Here is a 22,001-nt window from a genome sequence, read left to right as displayed (position 1 = left end):
TACATGCTTGCTTTCAGTGACTGATGTACAAGAACACGTACATCTCGTTGTACTTCCCCTTTTCCTAACTTGACTCAATTTAGATAATAATCTGCCTTCTTGTTCTTACCACCAAAGTGGATAACTACACATTTATCCACATTAAATTGCATCTGCCACGCACCTGCCCACTCACCCAGCCTGTCCAACTACCCTGCATTCTCAGAACATCCTCCTCATATTTCACACTGCCACCCAGCTTGTGTCATCAGCAATTTTGCTAATGTTACTTTTAATCCCTTCATCTAAATCATTAATATATATTGTAAACAGCTGCATGCCCAGCACTGAACCCTGCAGTACCCCGCTGGTAACCGCCTGCCATTCCGAAAGGGACCCATTAATCGCTAAGCTGCGTGAGTGAGGGTCTGGCAGATGGAGTACAACGTTGGTAAAAGGGATGTCACCCACTTTGGAAGGAAAAATGGGAGAGCAGTTTATTATTTAAATGGTAAAAATTGCAGCTTGCTACTGTGCAGAGGGACTCACAAGCTCCTGTGCATGAATCACAAAGGGCTGGTTTGCAGGTGCAGCAGGCTGTCAGGAAGGCAGATAACCATATATAGTTATATGGTTATATGGAATGCTGGCATTCATAGCGAGAGGGGCTGAATTTAAGAGCAGGGACGTTATGCCGCAACTGTTCACGGTACTACTGAGGACACACCTGTAGTATGCGTGCAGTACCAGTCGCCGTACTTGGGGAACAATGTAGCGGATATGGAGGCGGTGCAGATGAAGCTCACCAGGTTAATTCCAGAGATGAGGGGATAAGACAATAAGGGGAGACTGAGTCACCTGGGACTGTATTCACTGGAATTCAGAAGAATTAGAGGAGATCTTAGAGAAACATTAAAAAAAAATGAAATGAATATATAAGATAGAGGCAGGAAAAATGTTTCCACTGGGAGGTGAAACTAGACCTGAGGTTCGTTGCCTCCAGTTTCGGGCTAGTTGATTTAGGACGGAGATGAGGAGGCACTGATTTCCCCAGAGTGTGGTGAACCTACGGAATTCTCTGCCCAGTGAAGCAGTGGAGACTACCTTAGTAAATAAGGAGATAAAAGGAAGTGGAAGAGAAGCGATGGAAAGAAGGAATGTGTGGTGGGAGAAAACGGGAAGTGACGGAGTGTGGATGGGAGGAAGAGGTGAAGGGACGGAGGGAGATGGGCCGAAGTAGTTGGGGCTGGCGTAAAGGGGCAATGGATGTGAGGAAGGGGAAGGAGAGAGGAAAAGTGAGAGACGGCTGGACATCCCAGGCCAAATGGCACCTCATCCAGAAACCCAACCCTCGACAGGTTTAATGTGCAGGGAGAATGCAGGGAACTCCGTGGTCTGGTTGCAAGTGTGGGTGGGTGAGGATATCTCCTGCTCAGGGCGCCAGGGCTGTTGGTGGTGGGACGGAGGAAGAAAGTAGGTCTGATGGAGAGTGAGTGAAATAATACAATGGGGAGGAGGAGAAGTTTGAAGGAAAATAAATGTAGAGAGTGCGTACTGAGGGAGGGAGAATGTTTGAGGAGGGGAGAGAGGTAGGAGGGAAAGAGAGAGGGAGGAATGCTGGGAAGGAAAGCGGAGAGTGAGGAGATGTTGGAGAAGAACAAGAGTGAGATACAGGAGAAGGAGAGAGAGGACAGAAAAAGAAGAGAGAGAGAGAGAGGGAGTGAGAGAGAGTGAGAGAGAGAGAGAGAGAGAGAGAGAGAGAGAGAGAGATAGAGGGGAGAGAGAGAAGGCCATGGTATAAAGTAGGAAAGAGAGAGTGCGCCATTGGACAAGGAGGCGGAGAAAGTCTGTGGAGGGAATTAATTTCGAGAGGAGATGTTATCCCACTCGGGGGAGGAGGGCTTATTCACCACGGTGGGGGTTTGTCCTGGGGCCTTGCTTTCTCGCAGACTGCAGATCTGAAGGTCCGGCGATTAGCAGGAGCAGTGGCTGCGTCGGACGCGTAAACCAGGAACCAACGGTGGATGCATATCTCCCCGAAAATACAGGTTCGATATGAGTGACACAAGTCTCTCCTTCATTTCCTACTGCCCTTATTATCTTATCCCTCCTTTCCATTTCTTTTCTCCTTCCCTCCCCATTTTTTTTCCTCTCAACGTCCTTCGTCTACATTTCTCTCCTTCAACCCTCCCCACGCATCTCTCTGCCCTCTCTGTAGTGCTCCATTTGCCCCTCCCTCTGCTCCTCCCCGCTCCCTCTCATTCCGTTTCTCTCTCTCCCTCTTGTTCTCCAGTTCACCGCCATCTTTTCTCTCTCTCTCTCACAATCTCTCCAAATCTCCTCACTCTCTATTTCTCTACCTCACTCCGTCCTCCTCCCGTTTACCATCTTCTACACACTTACTTTCCCTTCTTTCCCATCTCTCACTCCACAGTCTCCCTCCTCTCAGCTCCTGTAGCATCTGTACACTGCCGCCCACTTCTCTCTGTCTCTGCAGATTCCCAATCGGTCTCCTCCCTTCCCTCCCCTTACTCCACACTTTCAACACTCCCCACTCCCCTCCAGTCTAATATCGCTCGGCCTCCCTCTCCAACATCCTCTTTCTCTGTGCTCCCCGCACTTCCTCTCCCTGCTCTGCCTTCATCTCTGTGTCAGCTGTCCATCTGGTGTTTGCTGGAGTCGGACCGCCTTATCGACACGGACTTCCTCTAATAACGGCTCCTTCCCCTTCGTGAGCTCAGAGACACAGAGAGTCCTGAACAAGATGGACGTGAATGTGGAGCTCGCCGAAATGGGCCCGCAGTCTCCTTCAAACGGTGAGTGGGGCAGCAAAACGGAGGCGGGGGGGATAGATCCATTCTGTATTCATAGAAACACAGAAACATAGAGAATAGGTGCAGAAGTAGGTCACTCGGCCCTTCGAGCCTCATCGGCATTCAGTATGATCATGGCTGATCATCCAACTCAGAACCATGTACCAGCCTTCCCTCCATACCCCCTGATCCCTTTAGCCACAAGGGCCATATCTAACTCCCTCTTAAATATAGCCAATGAACTGGCCTCAACTGTTTCCTGTGGCAGAGAATTCCACAGATTCACCACTCTCTGTGTGAAGAAGTTTTTTCCTCATCTCAGCCCTAAAAGGCTTCCCCTTTATCCTCAAACTGTGACCCCTCGATCTGGACACTTCCAACAGCGGGAACAATCTTCTTGCATCTAGCCTATCCAATCCCTCTTGGATTTTATACGTTTCGATAAGATCCCTCCTCAATCTTCTATATTCCAACGAATATAAGCCTAGTCGATCCGGTCTTTCATCATATGAAAGTCCTAACATCCCAGGAATCAATCTGCTGAACCTTCTTTGTCCTCCCTCTATGGCAAGGATGTCTTTCCTCAGATTAGGGGACCAAATCTGCACACAATACTCCAAGTGTGGTCTCACCAAGGCCTTGTACAACTGCAGTAGTACCTCCCTGCTCCTGTACTCGAATCCTCTTGCTATAAATGCCAGCATACCATACGCCTTTTTCACCGCCTGCTGTACCTGCATGCCCACTTTCAATGACTGGTGTATAATGACACCCTGGTCTCGTTGCACCTCCCCTTTTCCTAATCGGCCACCATTCAAATAATAAACTGTTTTCCTGTTTTTGCCACCAAAGTGGATAACCTCACATTTATCCACATTAAATTGCATCTGCCATAAATTTGCCCACTCACCCAACCTATCCAAGTCACTCTGCATCCACTTAGCATCCTCCTCACAGCTAACACTGCCGCCGAGCTTCGTGTCATCCGCAAACTTGGAGATGCTGCATTTAATTCCCTCATCTGAGAAATTAATATATATTGTAAACAACTGGGATCCCAGCACTGAGCCTTGCGGTACCCCACTAGTCGCTGCCTGCCATTCTGAAAAGGTCCCTTTTGTTCCCACTCTTCGCTTCATGTCTGCCAAACAATTCTCTATCCACATCAATACCCTACCCCCAATACCGTGTGTTTTAAGTTTGCACACTAACCTCCTGTGTGGGACCTTGTCAAAAGCCTTTTGAAAATCCAAATATACCACATCCACTGCTTCTGCTCTATCCACTCTACTAGTTACATCCTCAAAAAAATTCTATAAATTCGTCAGACACGATTTTCCTTTCACAAATCAATGCTGACTTTGTCCGATGATTTCACCGCTTTCCAACTGTGTTGTTATCACATCCTTGATAACTGACTCTAGCATTTTCCCCACCATCAATGTTAGGCGAACCGGTCTATAATTCCCCGGTTTCGAGGATCCTCCCACCGCCCCGGGGCCCGGCGAACTGTCAATCACTGCACAGACAGGTCAGAGGTCGCAGTAATGTCGTCATTCTGGAGCGTTTCACGAGTCATGCACCCAAGTCTCCAATACCTAATGCTTCTGAACAGAGCACTCGTTCCATAGACGGACCACCATCTGGGTAACAAAAGGTTGTCACTCGGCTGCCCAAGTAAATCTGTTTCCCCTCTCATCTTCGCCCTGGACGCTGTGGTCCTCGATTCTCCAGGCCTGGAGAATGTGATTGTGCTCATTTACTCGATCTGTGCCCCTCGTGCTTTGTACACCTCAGTAAGGTCATCCTTGAGCTCAACATAAAGACCCAACCTGCCCGACTTCTCTCAGTAATTCAGTCCCTGGCGTCCAGTCAATATCTGCAACTCTTTCCAGCTCAAAGTGTTGCAAGACTCAGCTAATAATGATCAGGGAGGCACAGGGCGATCTGTATTTGCCGTCAAGTACCCGTATTGTCTAATCTGACAAATAGATAAAGTACGAAATATTGCCTCCGCACCAGCTTATTTTTCAGCCAGCCATTCTTGTTTGGCAGTCAGCCATTCTTGTTTGGCGTGGTGTCAGGATTGGTCTCCTTTCAGATTAACCAGGCCTCGAGCCTTTTTTTTTCACCCTCAACCCGGCACGGATGGAAAGCGTGTCCGGGGGGTGGGGTGTTGGTGGATGTGGCCCGTCTTGGCTTCGAACTCGGGAACTTTCGCTCCGGATCCGGCGCTGATGCTATTGCGTCACTAGCCGGCCGCCGTACCAGCGAAGTTATCCTGACCTTTCATGCTCGGTCAAAGTACAGAAAAGTTATTACTAGGTACAAAGGAGTTTTTGCTGCTGGCCACATGTTCTTCGTAGGCGTTTTGACTTTCCACATGTCCAAGATTTAGTTGTTCTGTTTCTCAGTGACCTCTGGCAGCAGACTTGAAACGTCTTTTTTTTCCGAAATCATGAATTGCATTCCAGTGTCATTGGCTAGTGGTCACGTGTCTGACTTTAACACATTTCCATTGGCCCTACTCCATTTAATCTCCATTTAGCAGCAAGTCACAATCTGTAATTTATGGCTCGCAGAACAACATTCACAATTCCGCGTGTTCTACCCAATCAAATAACGCCTCACAAATGACGTCTTATTTGGAAATGATCCCTTAGTTCAGGAGATTGCCTGTGACATCACTGTGTCTACTTTAAATTTCGCATCAACCAAGCGACTAACACACAAAATGGAGAACACAATCTCTTCTTGAAATGGCAGCCTCCCTCTCCTCCATCGCGGCAGGAGCAAAGCCATCTGCATCTATTGTCCCTGATTCATTTTGATATCACCATTCTTCAACTGCATTTCTTTCTGGCCAGCAAATAATATCCTTCCGACAGCAGGGCGAGCAAAACTGGACCCCGTCCTCGAAGTGCAGCCTCGCCGACACCATGTTCATCTGCAACGGGGCCTCCCCATTCCTCTACTCGGTGTCCTTACTGATGAAGATCGGCGTGTCAGACGCCCTATTCACCGCCCTGTGTACCTGTGACTCCACTTTCAGAGATCCATGTACCTGCAGACCCGTGTCTCTTTGCTCCTCAACTCTCTCCAGGGACCCTCCAGTTCAGTGTGAACCTTTACCTTTGTTTGTCTTCCTGGAATATGAAAACAAATTAGTCAGTCAAATCTCCCTGGGCTCCACACCATTATACAGAATAGCCTATCAAGAGGAGGAATTAGTTAGACTTACTAGAGTCCCTATACTTTATCTCCACTGCCCTGCCCTCGTCAGCCTTCTTGGCTCCTCAGTCAGCTTGGTATGTTCCTGTAGGACCTCGCCCATCTTTCTCGAGGCACCACCGAAAGCATCCAATCACAATGCAGCTCGACTTGAGGGAAACTACTCCGTCCGTGACCGCAACGAAACTGCAGAGAGTCCAGGAAACAGCTCAGCAGATCAGGGGCACCAGTTTCAGCTCCACGGACTCTCTCGGCACTTCCCGCTGCGTCGCTACAGCAGACAGCCGAATAAAGATTCCCATCCACCCTGGATAATTGTATTACCCTATATCACCACCTATCGGTGGAAGATAGTAAAGCACGTTTCACCAGCCTCAGACAGTTTCTAACCTGCTTCATCAGACAATTTAATAGACCACTATTCTGATAAGTTGTATTCTTGACTTCAAAGTTTACCTCGCCGTCGCCCTTGCACCTTATTGACTGCATGAACTGAACTTCCTCTGTAACTGTGACACTTTACTCTGCATTCTGTTACTCTTTTACCCTGTTCTACTCCAATGAAGGGATCTATATCTGTGGCATTCCGCTGGGACCTCTTCTGTCTGTGATGTATATGCCGGGGTGGTGAGGAGTGAGGACAGTGGGAGAAACGGTGAGGAGGGAGCACAGTATAAATTAAAACACTCTCTCCCTTTTCTAACCTCATTCTCTTTCTCTCCTTCACTTGCCACTGTCCCTTTCTCTCACTCTTTACCTCTCTCTCCCTACCCTCTCTCCCTCTCTCCCTTTCCCCCCTCCTTTATCACCCCGTCCCTCTCTCAAACTCTTTCCCCTACTGTCTCACACTGTTCCCTTATCTTCACCCTCTCCGCTCACTGTCATCCCTTCCTGAACCACACTCGTTCTTCCCACTTCTCTGTGTGCCTGTATTCCGCTCATCTCCCCTCCACGCTTTCCGCTCCTCCCTATCCAGCTCTGTCTCCCTCTCCCCGATGGTTTCTCCTCTCGCTCTTTCCCCTCTCTAATACTATCTTCTCTCTCTTCTCCATCCTTCTCCCACAGTTCTCCGCACACTCTCCCTTCTCAATCACCCTCTCTTTCAGCCCCCATCCTCCTCGCTTACCCCCTCTCTCTTCTGCTGTCTCTTCTCTCTCTCCGCGACTCTCTCCCCCATTTTCTACCCCTTTCTCAATCTCTCCCTAATCTGCCTGTCTGACTTTCTCTCCCAGACGGCCTGACCGCCACCAGCCCAGAGTTGAACATTGGGAAAGACATCGATGAGCGCGAGGATCCTCCCATTGCCTCGGGATCCGGAGGGATGCCAACCACTGCACAAACAGGTCAGAGTTCACAGTAGTGATGTCATTCGCTCAAGATATTCAAATTTCTAATTAGAAACATAGATACATAGAACACCTACAGCGCAATGCAGAGCCTTCGGCCTACAGAGTTGTGCCGAACATGTCTCTACCTTAGAAATTACTACGCTTACCTATACCCCTCTAATTGACTAAACTCCATGTACCTATCCAAAAGTCTCTAAAAATACCCTGTCGTATACTCCTCCATCACCGTTGCCGGCAGCCCAATCCACGCACTCACCACTCTCTGAGTAAAGAAGTTACCCCTGGCATCTCCTCTGTACCTACTCCCCAACACCTTGAACATGTGTCCTCTTGTGGCAACGATTTCAGCCCTGGGAAAAAGCCTCTGACTATCCACACGATCAATGCCTCTCATCATCCTATACACCTCTCTCAGATCACCGCTCATCCTCCGTCACTCCAAGGAGAAAAGGTCGTGTTCACTCAACCTATTCTCATACGGCATGCTTCCCAATCCCGGCCACATCCTTGTAAATTTCCTCTGCACCCTTTCTAGGGCTTCCACATCCTTCCTGTATTGAGGCGACCAGAACTGAGCACAGTACTCCAAGTTTGACCGGGGTCCAATACATGCTTCAACAACTCCTCGCAGCTACTAAATTAAATTTCACTATTGATGAAGGCCGATCCACCATACGCCTTCTTAACGACAGGGTCAACCCGCGCAGCTCATTGGAGTTTGTTATGGACCCGGACCCCAAAATCCCTCCGATCCTCCACACTGCCAAGCGTCATAACATTAATATCATATTCTGCCATCATATTTGACCTACCACAATGAACCACATCACACTTACCTGGGTTGAACTCAATCTGCCACTTCTAAGCCCAGTTTTGCAGCATATCAATGCTTCGCAGTAACTTCTGACAGCCGTCCACACTATCCACAACACCTCCAACCTTTGTGACATCAGCAAACTTTCTAACCCTTCCCTCCATTTCCTGATCCAGGTCATTTATATAATTCACCAATAGCAGGGGACCCAACACAGATCCCTGAGGCACACCGCTGGTGACCGACCTGCATGCAAAATGTGACCCGTCTACAACCTGACTTCTCCTTCTGTGGGCAAGCCAGTTCTGGATCCACAAAACAATGCCCCCTTGGATACAATGCCTCCATACTATCTCAATAACCCTTGCATGCGGTACCTTATCAAAGGCCTTGCTGAAATCCATTTCCACTGCACCTACTGCTGTTCCTTCATCAATGTGTTTAGTCTCATCCTCAAAAATTTCAATCAGGCTCGTAAGGTATGAACTGCCTATGACAAATCCATGCTGACTACACCTAATCATGTTGTACGTTTCCAAATGTTCATAATTCCTGACTCTCAAGATCTTATCCATCAACTTACCAACTACTGAGGTCAAACTCTGTGGTCTATAATTTTTTGAGCTATCTCAACTCAATTTCTTGAATAAATGAGCAATATACGCAACGCTCCAGTCCTCTGGAATCTCTCCCTCACCATTGATGATGCAAAGATCATCGGCAGAGGCTCAGCAATCTTCTCCCCCGCCTCACAGTAGCCTGGGATACATCTCATCTGGTCCCGGCGATTTATCCAACTTAGTGTTTTCCAAAAGCTCCAACACATCCTCTTTCTTAATGCCTACATTCTCAAGCCTTTCAGCCTGTTGCAAGTCATCACTACAATCACCGAGGTCATTTTCCGTAGTGAATATTGAAATAAAGTTTTCAGTAACTTCCTTTGCTATTTCCTCCGGTTCCATATTCACTTTCCCACTGTCACGTTTTATAGGTCCTTTTCTTTCGCGTCTTACCCCTTGCTCTTCACATGCTTGGACAAAGCCTTTGGCGTTTCCTTGATCCTGCCCGCCAGCGCCTTCTCATGCCCCCTTCTGGGTCTCCTAATTTCCTTCTTAAGATTCTTCCTATCAGACTTATAATCTTCTCGAGCTCTAACATTACCGAGCTCTCTGAACCTTTTGTAAGCTTTCCCTTTATTATCTTGTATATAAGATGACGAGAGGCATTGATGGTGTGGAGAGCCAGTGGCTTTTCCCCCAGGGCTGAAATGGTCGCCACAAGAGGACACAGTTTTAAGGTGCTGGGGAGTAAGTACGGGGGAGATGTCAGGGCTATGTTATTCACTCAGAGAGTGGTGAGTGCGTGGAATGGGCTGCCGGCAACAGTGGTGGAGGCGGATAAGATAGAGTCTTTTAAGAGACCTTTGGATTGCGACATGGAGCTCAGTAACATAGAGGGGTATAGGTAAGCCCAGAAATTTCTAAGGGAGGACATGTACGTCACAACTTGTAGGCCGAAGGGCCTGTATTGTGCTGTAGGTTTTCTATTCTATTCTGTTCTATTCTTTTCCCTTTGACTGGAATAATTCATCTGCCTCCACCACTTTCCTGGGAGCTCATTGCACCTCCAGACTGTGCTGTTTATAAATCATCGGGATGAATTTGTAGATGGGTGCGTTGCTGAGTTTCATATGTTGCACGATGCGAAGATTCAGTGATATAAAGAACAACAGGATGACAGGACCGATTAGAGATAAAGTTGGGAAGATGTTCCTGGAGTCTGTGGAAGTGAGCGAGGTCCTCAATGAATGTTTCTCGACGGCATTCGCCAATGAGAGGGAACTTGATGACGGTGCGGACAACATGAGGGAGGTTGATGCTCTGGAGTATGTTGATATCAAGGCAGAGGAGGTGTTGGAGTTGTTAAAATCCATTAGGACGGATAAGTCCCTGGGGCCTGATAGAATATTCCCCAGGCTGCTTAACGAGGCGAGGGAAGGGATTGCTGAGCCTTTAGCGAGGAACATTATGTCCTCGTTGTCTAAGGGAATGGCACCGGAGGATTGGAGGCAATGAGGTTTGTCCCCTTGAACAAAAAAAGGTTGTATGGATAGTCCGTGTAATTGTAGACCAGTGAGCCTTACGTTGGTGGTGGGAAAACTATTGGAAAGGAATCTTAGAGAAAGGATCTATGGGCATTTAGAGAATCATGGAACAGTCAGCATGGCTTTGTGAAGGACAGATCGTGTCTAACAATCCTGATAGAGTCCTTTGAAGAGGTGACCAGGCATATAGATGAGGGTAGTGCAGTGGACGTGATCTATATGGATTTTAGTAAGGCACTTAACAAGGATCCACACGGTAGGCTTATTGAGAAAGTCAGAAGGCATGGGATCCAAGGACGTTTTACCAGGTGGATTCAGAATTGGTTTGCCTGCAGAAGGCACAGTGTCATAATGGAAGGAATACATTCGGATTGGAGGGTTGTGACTAGTGGTGTCCCACAAGGATCGGTTCTGGGATCTCTACTTTTCGTGATAACGATATGGATGTTGGGGTAGAAGGGTGTGTTGGCAAGTTTGCAAACGAGACAAAGGTTGGAGGTGCTGTAGATAGTGTAGATGATTGTCGAAGTTTGCAGAGAGACATTGATGGGATGCAGAAATCGGCTGAGAAGAGGCAGATGGAGTTCAGCCCGGAGAAGTGTGAGGTGATACACTTTGAAAGGACAAACAGCAAGGCAGAGTGCAACGTAAATGGCAGGAAACTTGATAGTGTGGAGGAGCAGAGGGATCTGGGGGTGCATGTCCACACATCCCTGAAAGTTGCCTCACAGGTAGATAGGGTAGTTAAGAAAGCTTATGAGGTGTTAGCTTTCATCAGTCGAGGAATAGAGTTTTAAGAGTCGTGAGGTAACCATGCCGTTCTATAAAACTTTGGCTAGGCCACACTTGGAGTACTGTATCCAGTTCTGGTCGTCTCACTATTGCAAGGATGTGGAAGCATTGGAAAGGGTACGGGCAAGATTTACCAGGATGCTGCCTGGTTCAGAGAGTATGGATTATGATCAGATATGAAGGGAGCTAAGGCTTTACTCTTTGGAGAGAAGGAATATTAGAGGAGATATGAAAGACGTATACAAGATATCAAGAAGAATAGATGGAGTGCCTCTTCCCCAGGGCCTCACTGCTCAATTGTAGAGGACATGGATTTAATGTAAGGGGTGGGAAGTTCAAGGGGGATATTAGAGGAAGTATTTTTACTCAGAGAGTGGTTGGTGCGTGGAATACACTGCCTGAGTCAATGGTGGAGGCAGACACTAGTGAAATTTAAGAGACTAGTGGACATGTATATGGCGGAATTTAATGTTTAGCGTTATGTGGAAGGCAGGGTTTGAGAGTCGCACAACATTGTGGGCCGAAGGGCCTGTACTGTGCTGTATTATTCTATGTTCTATGGGTGTCATTGTGGATCGTGTTGAAAACTGGCAAAAATATTCAATGGGACATAAATCAGTCACAGATACGGTTGGAGAAATGACAGAGTTAAGTCCGTCATGTATCCAAAGTGTGAAAAAAAGAACAAAGCGGGCAAACAGTAATAAAACTGTGAACAAATAATAATCTCTGAATCCAGACGGCCAATAGTCCGTAGATCGCATGTATCATAATCTTGTGGTCTCCTGGACCTGATGGAATACACCCTCGGGCTCTGAAGGAATTGGGCGGAGAGATTGCCGAGGCATCAGGAGTTCCACAGGGGTCGGTGTTGGGACGGCTGATCTTTACGATGTTTGTCAATGATTTGGACGATAGGATTCATGGATTTCTTGTATAAATTTCCGATGATAAAAAGATATGTGGATGGGCAGGTGGTGTTGAGGAAACAGAGAGACTTAGACAGTTTAGGGGAATGGAAAAAAGACGTGCCAAATGAAATGCAATGCCGGAAACTGTATGATCATGCACTATTGTGGATGAAATAAGCACGCAGATTACTATTTGAATGATAAGAGAATTCAAAATGCCGAAATGCAAAGGGACTTGGAAGTACTGGTGCAAGGTACCCTAAAGGGTAATCTCCAGGTTCACTGGGTGGTGAAAAAAGCGAAAGAAATGTTGACATTCATTTCTAAAGGTCCAGAATGTAAGAACTGCAATGTGATGTTCAGGCATCAAAAAGCACCCCCGAGACTATAATTAAAGTATTGTGTTGAGTTTTGGGCTCCTGATATACATTGATATAAGACCTGGTTCAGAGAAGATTCACGAGAATGATTCCTGAAGTGTAAGGCTTGCTCGATGAGGAACATCTGGCAGCTCTTGGGCTACCTTCCCTGAAGCTCAGTAGAATGAGGGGGGACCTCATTGAAACTTTTAGAATGTTGAAAGGCCTGAACAAATTTGATATGGAAATGTTATTTCCCATGGTAGCGGGGTCTAGGACAAGAGGGCTCGACTTCAGGATTGAAGGGCATCCTTTTAGAACTTAGATGCGGTGAAATTCGTTTCGTCAGAGGGTGGTAAATCTGTGGATTTTCTTTACCACAAGCAGCTGTGGAAACCAAGTCATTGGGTGCATTTAAGGTAGAGATAGATACGTTCTTGATTAGCTAACGTTTCAAAGGGTAAGCGGAGGAGGCAGGCGTTTGGGAAAGACTGGTAGAATTAGATCAGCCCATGATTCAACAACCGAGAAGTCTCGAAGGTCCGAATGTCCTACGTCTGCTCCCATATCATATGTCCTATGGCCGTATGGTCTCTCCACAGGTGCGCATGAACAGGAGTCGAAACTGAAGATCGGAAATAGACCGTTCCGTCTGATCTGCCTACTCTGCCTAGTCACGTCCGCCCTCATCGTGATAGTGATCGGACTCTCGATCCATGGTGAGTGGAACGGTCTCCGTGTGGAGTCAGACCATAAATAAAGAGAGTGGAATAAATTGTTATTGTAAAACACCACAGCGACACCGACACGTCCCTTACTGTAACACCGATTAAAACCGACCACCATATCACGGACACATCCCTAACCGTGATAAAGACACGGTCTTCACCTGAACACAATGAAGAAACATCCTGACACCGACACGCCATTCACCATAACATGAACAATGTTGTCACCGTAGCACTGTCACGACCATCCACGAGACACAGATACACTGCTGACCGCAGCACGGATGCGGAACATCGCCGTGACAACACGTGGCAGTCACACTGACCGCAACGTAACACTCACTGTAACATCGACATGCCCCTGACCGTATCACTGATAAACTCCTCAAGGCGACACCGAAACACACCTCACAATGACACCGAAACGTTCTTCACTCTGACACTGAGGTAATGTACACCGTGACACCTTCACATTCCTCAACGTGATCCTCTCAGCACCGCCTCATGACAAAGGCCCACACGTCACTGTAACGCCCCTTACCGAGACAGTATCACCGCTCAACATAACACCGATGCACCGCTCACAGAGGCAATTACACAGAACATAGAACATAGAACACAAACTAGTACAGCACAGTACAGGCTCTTCGGCCCACAATGTTGTGCCGAACCTCAAACCCTGCCTCCCATATAAGCCCCCACTTTAAATTTCCTCCAGATACCTGTCTAGTAGTCTCTTAAACTTTACTAGTGTATCTGCTTCCACCACTGACTCAGGCAGTGCATTCCACGCACCAACCACTCTCTGAGTAAAAAACCTTCCTCTAATATCCCCCTTGAACTTCCCACCCCTTACCTTAAAGCCATGTCCTCTTGTATTGAGCAGTGGTGCCCTGGGGAAGAGGCGCTGGCTATCCACTCTATCAATTCCTCTTATTATCTTGTACACCTCTATCATGTCTCCTCTCATCCTCCTCCTCTCCAGAGAGTAAAGCACTAGCTCCCTTAATCTCTTATCATAATGCATACTTTCTAAACCAGGCAGCATCCTGGTAAATGTCCTCTGTACCCTTTCCAATGTTTCCACATCCTTCCTATAGTGAGGCGACCAGAACTGGACACAGTTCCCACACCTCATTCTGACACGGTCACACGCACCGTGGCCATGACATGCCTCTCACCGTGACACAGACACACCCCTCTCTGTGAGACTAGCACACCCCACACCATGACACAGATACTGCACTCACCGTGACGTCACAAGGTCCCTCACTCTGACATTTCCCTCGCCGTGCCATCGGGATTCACTTCATTGTGACCCGGCACAACTCTCGCCGGGGCTCAGAAACACCTATCACAGTGACACCGACACGTCCCTCACTGCAACTCGAATATGCACCTCACGATACTGCCGCAGACACCCAATATAACAACAAAACCTTCACTGGGACATTGATAAACCCCTCAGCGTGACACGACACGCCGACGCCTCTCAGTGTGACACCATTCACCGTGACACTGGCATAACACTCTCTGTGACCCGCTCGGTAGCATGATGCTGACTCACGTGTCACTGTAAACGATAAACATCCTTCACCATCTCTCTCAGTATCACAGATTCGTCAGTCTCAGACCACCTTCGACCAAAACTGCCATGAGTTAAACTCAACCCTTCAAACCAAGGTCTCTGAGATATCCCACCTGAATCACTCCGAGAAAACCTGTCTCAAGAATCTTACTGCGCTCAAAACCAATCTGTCCGTTCTTGTACGAATGCACAACGATCTCCGGCACCAGATCACTGAGATAAAAACGAAGCTCAGATCCGTCAAGAACAGCATGGCTCAAATCTGTGAATTCTTGATCAGCAGAAGAGGTGAGGCGTCATCCCCCTCATTAACCCGCTCTTCACCACAGACCAGGCATAGAGAGAGGAAGCGTCACTCTGTGCTTGACATCGGGAGTGTGTGAAGAGATGTAATGGAAGGGGATTCACTCTGTGTTTGACCGGTGAGTGTGTGATGGTGTTGCGTGGAGGAAGCTTCACTTTATTACTGAACCCAGGAGAGTGTGCTTGGACTTTGTGGAGGTGGTGTCACTCTGTGTCTCCCCACGGGATTGTGAGACGTAACATTACTGCTTCACGCTATGTCTGACTCCGGGAATCACTGATGTGACGGTATGGATCCAGCTTCACTCTGTTTCTGACAGGCGGGTTGTATGATATGACAGGATCCAGAGAGCTTCACCCCATGTCTGATCAATGAATGGTGTTGTGACACCGTGGAGAGAGTGTTTTACTCTGAATCCGGGAGTGTGCGACGGGACGGTGCAGAGGGGGCTTCACTCTGTGTCTGACCCCAGGAGTGTGTGATGGGACGGTGCAGAGGGAGATTCACTCTGTGTCTGAGCACGGGAGTGTGTGATGGGACGGTGCAGAGGGAACATCACTCTGTGTCAGACCCCGGGAGTGTGTGATGGGACAATGCGAACGGGTGCTTCACTCTGTGTCTGACCCCGGGAGTGTGTGATGGGACGGTGTGGAAGGAGCTTCACTCTGTGTCTGACTCCAGGAGTGTGTGATGTGACGGTATGGGGGGAGATTTATTCTGTGTCTGACCCCGAGTGGGGGGGGGGGGCGGTGTGGTATAATGTAACAGTGTAAGAGAGTTTCACTCTGAGTTTGTTACCTGGATTTATGATGGGACAGTGTGGAGGGAGATTCACTCCGTGTCGACACTTGACTGTGTGACAGGACGGTGTGGATGGAGATTCACTCCCGGGAGTGCGTGATGCGATGGACTGAATGAAGCTTCACTCTGTGTCTGACCCCGGGATTATGTGATGGGACGGTGTGGAGGGAGATTCATTCTGTGCCTGACACCGGGAGTGTGTGATGGGACGGTGTGGAGGGAGCTTCTCTCCATGTCTGATCCCGTAAGTGTGTGATGGAAAGGTGTGGAGGGATCTTAATCTATGTCTGACCACGGTGGTGAGTGATGGGACGGAGTGGAGGGAGCTTCAGTCTGCGCCTGACCCTAGTTGGGTATGATGTAACAGTGTAAGGGAGTTCTACTCTGTGTTTGTCCACTGGATTCTGTGATGGGACAGTGCTGAAGGAGACTCCTTCGGTGTCTGGCAACGAGTTGCATGATTGGAAGTTGCGGAGGGAGCTAAAGTCTGCTCTCACTCCGGGAGTGTGTGACCGGACGCTGTGGATTCAAATTCGATTTGTGTCTATCCCTCAGGAAATCTGTGACAGCATGGCGGGAAGGAGCACGTAACTGACTCCTGAAGTTTGTGATGGGACGCAGTTGAGGGACCGACACCCTGTGACGGGTTCCGAGAGTGTGCAATTGGGTGTCGTGTAGGGAGATTTAATTTGAGTCTGACACCAGGAGAGTGTAATGGGACATTGCGCATGAGCTTCAATTTCAGTCCGACCACGGGAATGCGTGATGGGAGGCTGTGGGGGGAGTTTGTATCAGACCCCGGGGACGTGTACTGGGGCAGTTCACAGGGAGCCTCAATCTGTGTGTGATCCTGGGAGTCTGTAATGGACGGTGTGGAGGAAGCTTCACTCCACCTCTGACTCCGGGAGTGTGTGATGGGACTGTGTGGATGGAGCTTCACTCTGTGTCTAAACTTGGGTATGCAAGACGGGACAGTGTGGAGTGAACTTTACTCTGTGAATGATATAGTGAGTTTACGATGGGATGCTATGTAGGGAGCATCACTCTGTTTCTGACCCCAGTAATTTGTCTTGGGAGAGTGCGGAGGGAAGTCATTCTGCATTATACCGGGAGTGTCTGATGGGACAGTGCAATGCGATGCTCACACTGTATTCAACACCTGGGAGTGTGATGGGACTGTACGGAGGGAGTGTCAATCTGCGTCTAACCTCTGTGGGCTGTGAAATGATGCTGTGGAAGGTGCTTCACTCCACCTCTGACTCCGGGAGTGTGCGATGGGAGCAATGGAGGGAGATTCACTGTTCTTCTTTCCTGATTTGCAGAGGAAAGGTGTCCTGGGAACTGGACCGAAAACGCAGATCGGTGTTATTTCATATCCGCCTTGGAGAAATCTTATGATGCAGCGAGGAATCATTGTTCAAACGTTGATGCAAGTCTCCTCGAAATCAATTCAAACAAGGAAAAGGTATGTGTCACACCGTGAGAAGCGATATGGAGAACAATCATACACTCCCGGGGTTTAACAAAGATTCAATCATTGCACACCGTCACTCACACATCCCGGGGATAGACACGGAGTGGAACTCCCTCCAGAATCAGAATCAGAATCAGGTTTATTGTCACCGGCATGTGACGTGAAACTTAACTTAGCAGCAGCAGTTCAATGCAATACATAATCCAGCAGAGAGAGAGAGAGAGAGAGAATAATAGAAATATAAAACATAATGAAAAAAACAACAACAAATCAATCACGTATATTAATTATTTAAACTGTGTAGAAAAAATGTTGTAAAAAGTGAAGTAATGTCCAAATCCTCAAAGTCCATTCAGGAATCGGATCGTGGAGGGGAAGAAGTTGCTCCTGAATTATTGAGTGTGTGCCTTCAGGCCTTTGTACCTCCTACCTGATGGTAACAGTGAGAAAATGCCATGCCCAGGGTGGTAGACGTCCTTAATAATGGACGCTGCCTTTCTGAGACAGTGCTCCCTGAAGATGTCCTGGGTACTTTGCAGGTTAATTCCCAAGATGGATCTGACTAGAATTATGGACTTCTGTAGCTCCTCTTGGTCCTGTGCAGTAGCCCCTCCATACCAGACAGTGATACAGCCTGTCAGAATGCTCTCCACGGTACAAATATAGAGCTTTTTGAGTCTGACAGAATTAAGTCCCTCCACACCGCCCCATCACACAGTACCGAGATCAGACACAGAGTGAAGCTCCCTCCACAAAGTCCCATCACGCAGTCCAAGGATCAGACGCTGGGTCATTCCATCTCTGTCCCATCTCTTCACTTTTTCCTGCCGTCAGGCATGGAGAGAGGGTAATTGTTACCCTCAGGTTCGACCAGCATGCGTTTGTCTGGGGGTCGGGGGGAACACTGCCTCCGGCCCGGTCAAACTGAGAAATCTCGTTTGTGTGGATATACCGTGATGTGTTGCTCGGTTACAAATCAATCCCACGAAATAGCGAGCAGTGCACCGTATGCAATTAAACGATAGAGCTTCAGGGTTCTTAATTTAGCTGTAGGGTTAGCATCGAAAACAAAGAGAAAAAGGGCCCATTTTAAAGAAACAGTCTAAAGCGCTCGCTGTAGCTCACTCTTTTCCCGTCCGTTCGTTCTCCATCGATTTGCCACAGGCGTCGTCACCTCTCGACGCCATTCCAAGTCCGCTCAAGCCTGCAGTCTCCGCCTTCCCCGTTCTGGCATCGTCTCTCGGCATCTTTTCTCGAACAAAAGCCATCGAACCCAGGCTCCCGGACACACAAGAAATTAAACCATCCCCATCGTGGGAGGCCACACAGTCCCAAGGGCCCGTTATCACTAGTCAGAACAGCTCGAGAGAATCTATCTGTCAGCAGCTTCCAGCACAGACGACAGCCTGCTGCAGCTACTCTGTTATACGAAATGCAGACCAGCCACAGCCCTGCAGAATCTCGCGCCCTGCTGCCTTCAGCTTCTGAGAGACGGCGCACCGCAGGATCTAGTTTATCTGTGCATGCTCATGCTCTTTCTATGCCTGATGCGAGACACTGGATAGAAGCTTCCTTCACTGTGCGATCAGAATGTGGAACAGCCTTCCAGATGCTGTGGTTGGAAACAACTGCGACGATGGGTTCCAAGCCTTCAAGAGCCGGGTGCACAAACTCCTATCCTCTCTGGGAGGGAAGTCACATGCTTCTTCATAAGCGATCATGAAGGGGACCCGGATGGCAATGCTTGGTTTTTCGCAGGTAGGGTTAATACCTGACTTTCAAGAGAGCTTCTGAGTTATGTTCCGGCTGGACTTAATCCTTGAACTGCTGGAGAAAAGTGCGGGAAAAAAAGCAGGTGCTATTTTCTCCCGATGGGGATTAGTTGTAAGTTCCAAGTGCTCCCGTCACGTTTTGTCGCCCTAAAAACTTATCCTTCAATTTCTTTGTATTATGGAGGTGTCGGATTTCGGTGGGACTCAAGTGCAGAACAAGGAATACTTTTTCACCAGGATTTATTAGGGAGCAAAAAGGCAAAAGTCTTTCAAAAACAGAAGGCAGGCACGAATCCGAAACGCAGGCAGAGGTCTTAACCAGAAAAGGCAGTCAGACGACAGCAGACAAATCCAGAGCGCACAGGGAAAAATCAGGTACAGGAACGGGCAACACCCAAAACACTGAATCAGGCGAAATCAGTTGGCAGAAATCGCAATGACATGGGGAAAGACACAGGTCAGAACTGGGACAAACTGGCAGAGAATGCTAGTCAAGGCGGGGTTGAAATGGGCGGGGTAATGAGTGAAAATTAGAAACAGGTGGGCGCAAATGAGGAGACGAGCAGGTAATTGGAGGAATTCCAAAAAAAGGAAAGGGGCTGGGCCAGAACCCACATGGCCAGGTGAAAGATAACAGAAGTTAAAGACTGTCGTGATCCAGAGCTACCAGCAGAGGCCCTTCAACCCAGTGTCCAGGCCGGATCCTTAACAGGAGAACAACATAATTCCCTCTGTCCAGCGGAGGCGATCATAATCATCATGGCTCCAGTATTTCTACTACTTTTTAATGCTTCTTAAGAGTATATATGATATTTTTATGTTTTATCGCTGAGCAGTGAGCCACCTGTTTGGCCTTTCCGAGTTCTCTCTGGGAACTAGTTGACTTGAGCAGCATTTCTGATCTGGCTATTGTTCACGATCGCACTAAACAACAATAAAACCCCAAAACACTGCTGCTGCAGAGAAACCATTACATCAGCAGTAACATTTCCCAGGGCGTTACATGCACAGTAATTGAAGGGATTTTATTTCACAGGATTTTGTTTCCAATTTTATCGACGATGAACACGGCTCCTACTGGATTGGAAAATGCGCAGACGGGTGAGGTTTGGACTGTTGGTGTGGGAGTGACTCGAGGCCGTAGGGAAAGAGTCGGACGGTGGGGTTAGTTTTCAGACTGACACGAGGCCGTGGGGAGAGAGTGGGTCAGTGGGATAAATTTCGAGACTGACACAGGTCCGTGGGGAGAGAGTCGGGCACTGATATTAGTTTGAGTACTGACACAGGTCCGTGGGGAGAGAGGCGGGCACTGATATTAGTTTGAGTACTGACACAGATCTGTGGGGAGAGAGTGGGTCAGTGGGAGAAGGTTGGACACTCATACAGGGTTTTAGGGAGAGTGCGACAGTGGGATTAGTCTGTTGACTGATGCAAGGTTGGCGGGAGAGGGTGGTAGAGTGGGATTAGTTTGGAAACTGACTCGGTACTGTCGGAGAGAGTGATCCAGTGGGATTCGCACGGCGATGTAGTCGGGGCTGTGGGGAGAGCGCGGTGTTATGGGATTAGTTAGAGACTGACATGGGGCAGTGGGGATAGCGCAAATTAATGGGATTAGTTTGGCAACGGTCTCCGGTCGTCTGCTAGATCTGTTTTGTCTCTGTTGAAACTGTCTAACCCTCTTTGATAGGAATGTGACCTCTTATCTTCTCTACGAGATGTCCCATGGATCGCCCAACTGCAGTAAGTCCCACTCGTACCAACAGAATATCATTTTCGAAAGGAAACACAGATTCATCTGCGAGAAGTCTGCACTTTTATACCCGGATATTCCTGAAGAGATCCAACGTCTCTGTCCAGAACCTGACTGGCCGACTTCAATCATGTGACGACACTCCACGTCTCCGCATTCAATCTACCCCATTCTCACTCCCCCATAATTTCATCCATTCCCTCCCTCTCTACCCTCCCTCCTATCCTATTTTCCTCCTCTACTCGCATCGCCATTCTCCCCCACTACTCCACACTTCTCCCCTCCCTGTGCCGCTCTCCCCCGCTCCCGCCCAGTTACACCCCCTTTCTACTCCTCTTCTCTTCTTCCCCTTCTTCTCTCTAACTCATTCCCTTTCTCCCTCTTCCTCTCCTCCTCGGACCCCATTCTCCGCCTCTCCTCTCTCGGTTCCCTCCACCCGCTCTCGCCTCAATTCTGTGTGCACTGGCCCTCAGTTCACCAACACAAAGGAAAAAGACTGTGCACATTCACACTGTCTGTGCCTCTCCTGGCTTCATACCTACGCTTCAAGGAACGAAGTCCCATCCTTCTTGCTCTCTCTCCATAACTCAGACCCTCGAGTCCCGGCACCATCCTCGTAAATCTCCCTCTGCACTCTTTCCAGCTCAGTGACATCTTTCCTACAGCAGCGCGACCAGAACTGAACACCAAACTCCCAGCGCGGCCTCACCGACGTTTTGTACAACCACAACGTGGCTTCAGCGCGGTACAAAGATATAAAATTCACGACAATTGGGAAAATTAATAAATACTGCAAAAAGGTGAATACCGAGGGAGTGTTTAAGTGTTCAGGGAGCGTTCGCAATCTGATGTCGGAGAGGAAGCAACTGCTTGTAAATTGTTGAGTTTCCCGGCTCCTTTACCCCTCCCCGGTGGTACCGATCAGCACAGGGCATTTCCCGGCGGAAGATGGTCCTCGCTGATGGATGCGGTCTTCCCAAGTCATTCCTTCTTCAACATGTCCACGATGGAGGAGAGGGTTGCGTCCATGATGGAGCTGGCTGAGTCTAGAACCTTCTATGGTCCATGGCGACCCTCTGCGTTGCAGCCTCCACACCAGGCGGCCATGCGACAAGACAAAATGCTCGACACAGTACATCCCTAGAAATGTGCGAGTCCGGTTTTGATATTAAAATCACTATCTTTATTAGCAGCTACCTGTAATATAGTAACTTTAACAACATGAACAAAAG

The 22,001-nt window shown here is 48.4% G+C and overlaps 1 protein-coding gene across 1 annotated transcript; it reads left to right on the top strand.

Annotated features, from left to right (window-relative positions):
• Window positions 1–2,702: 2,702 nt before the first annotated feature.
• LOC140207314 (oxidized low-density lipoprotein receptor 1-like) lies at window positions 2,703–21,476 on the top strand. The gene is made up of 7 exons (XM_072275818.1): window positions 2,703–2,795; window positions 7,256–7,366; window positions 12,955–13,071; window positions 14,690–14,956; window positions 17,096–17,238; window positions 20,056–20,120; window positions 20,707–21,476. The coding sequence occupies exons 1-7, from the start codon at window positions 2,744–2,746 to the stop codon at window positions 20,903–20,905; spliced, it is 954 nt and encodes a 317-aa protein (XP_072131919.1). The 5' UTR covers window positions 2,703–2,743; the 3' UTR covers window positions 20,906–21,476.
• The last annotated feature ends 525 nt before the right edge of the window (window positions 21,477–22,001 follow it).

Source organism: Mobula birostris, chromosome 13 (genome assembly GCF_030028105.1).
Source record: "Mobula birostris isolate sMobBir1 chromosome 13, sMobBir1.hap1, whole genome shotgun sequence".
Lineage (NCBI taxonomy): Eukaryota > Metazoa > Chordata > Chondrichthyes > Myliobatiformes > Myliobatidae > Mobula > Mobula birostris.
The sequence above is the reverse complement of the archived record's forward strand: the minus strand, read 5'-3'. Positions and strand labels throughout refer to the sequence as shown.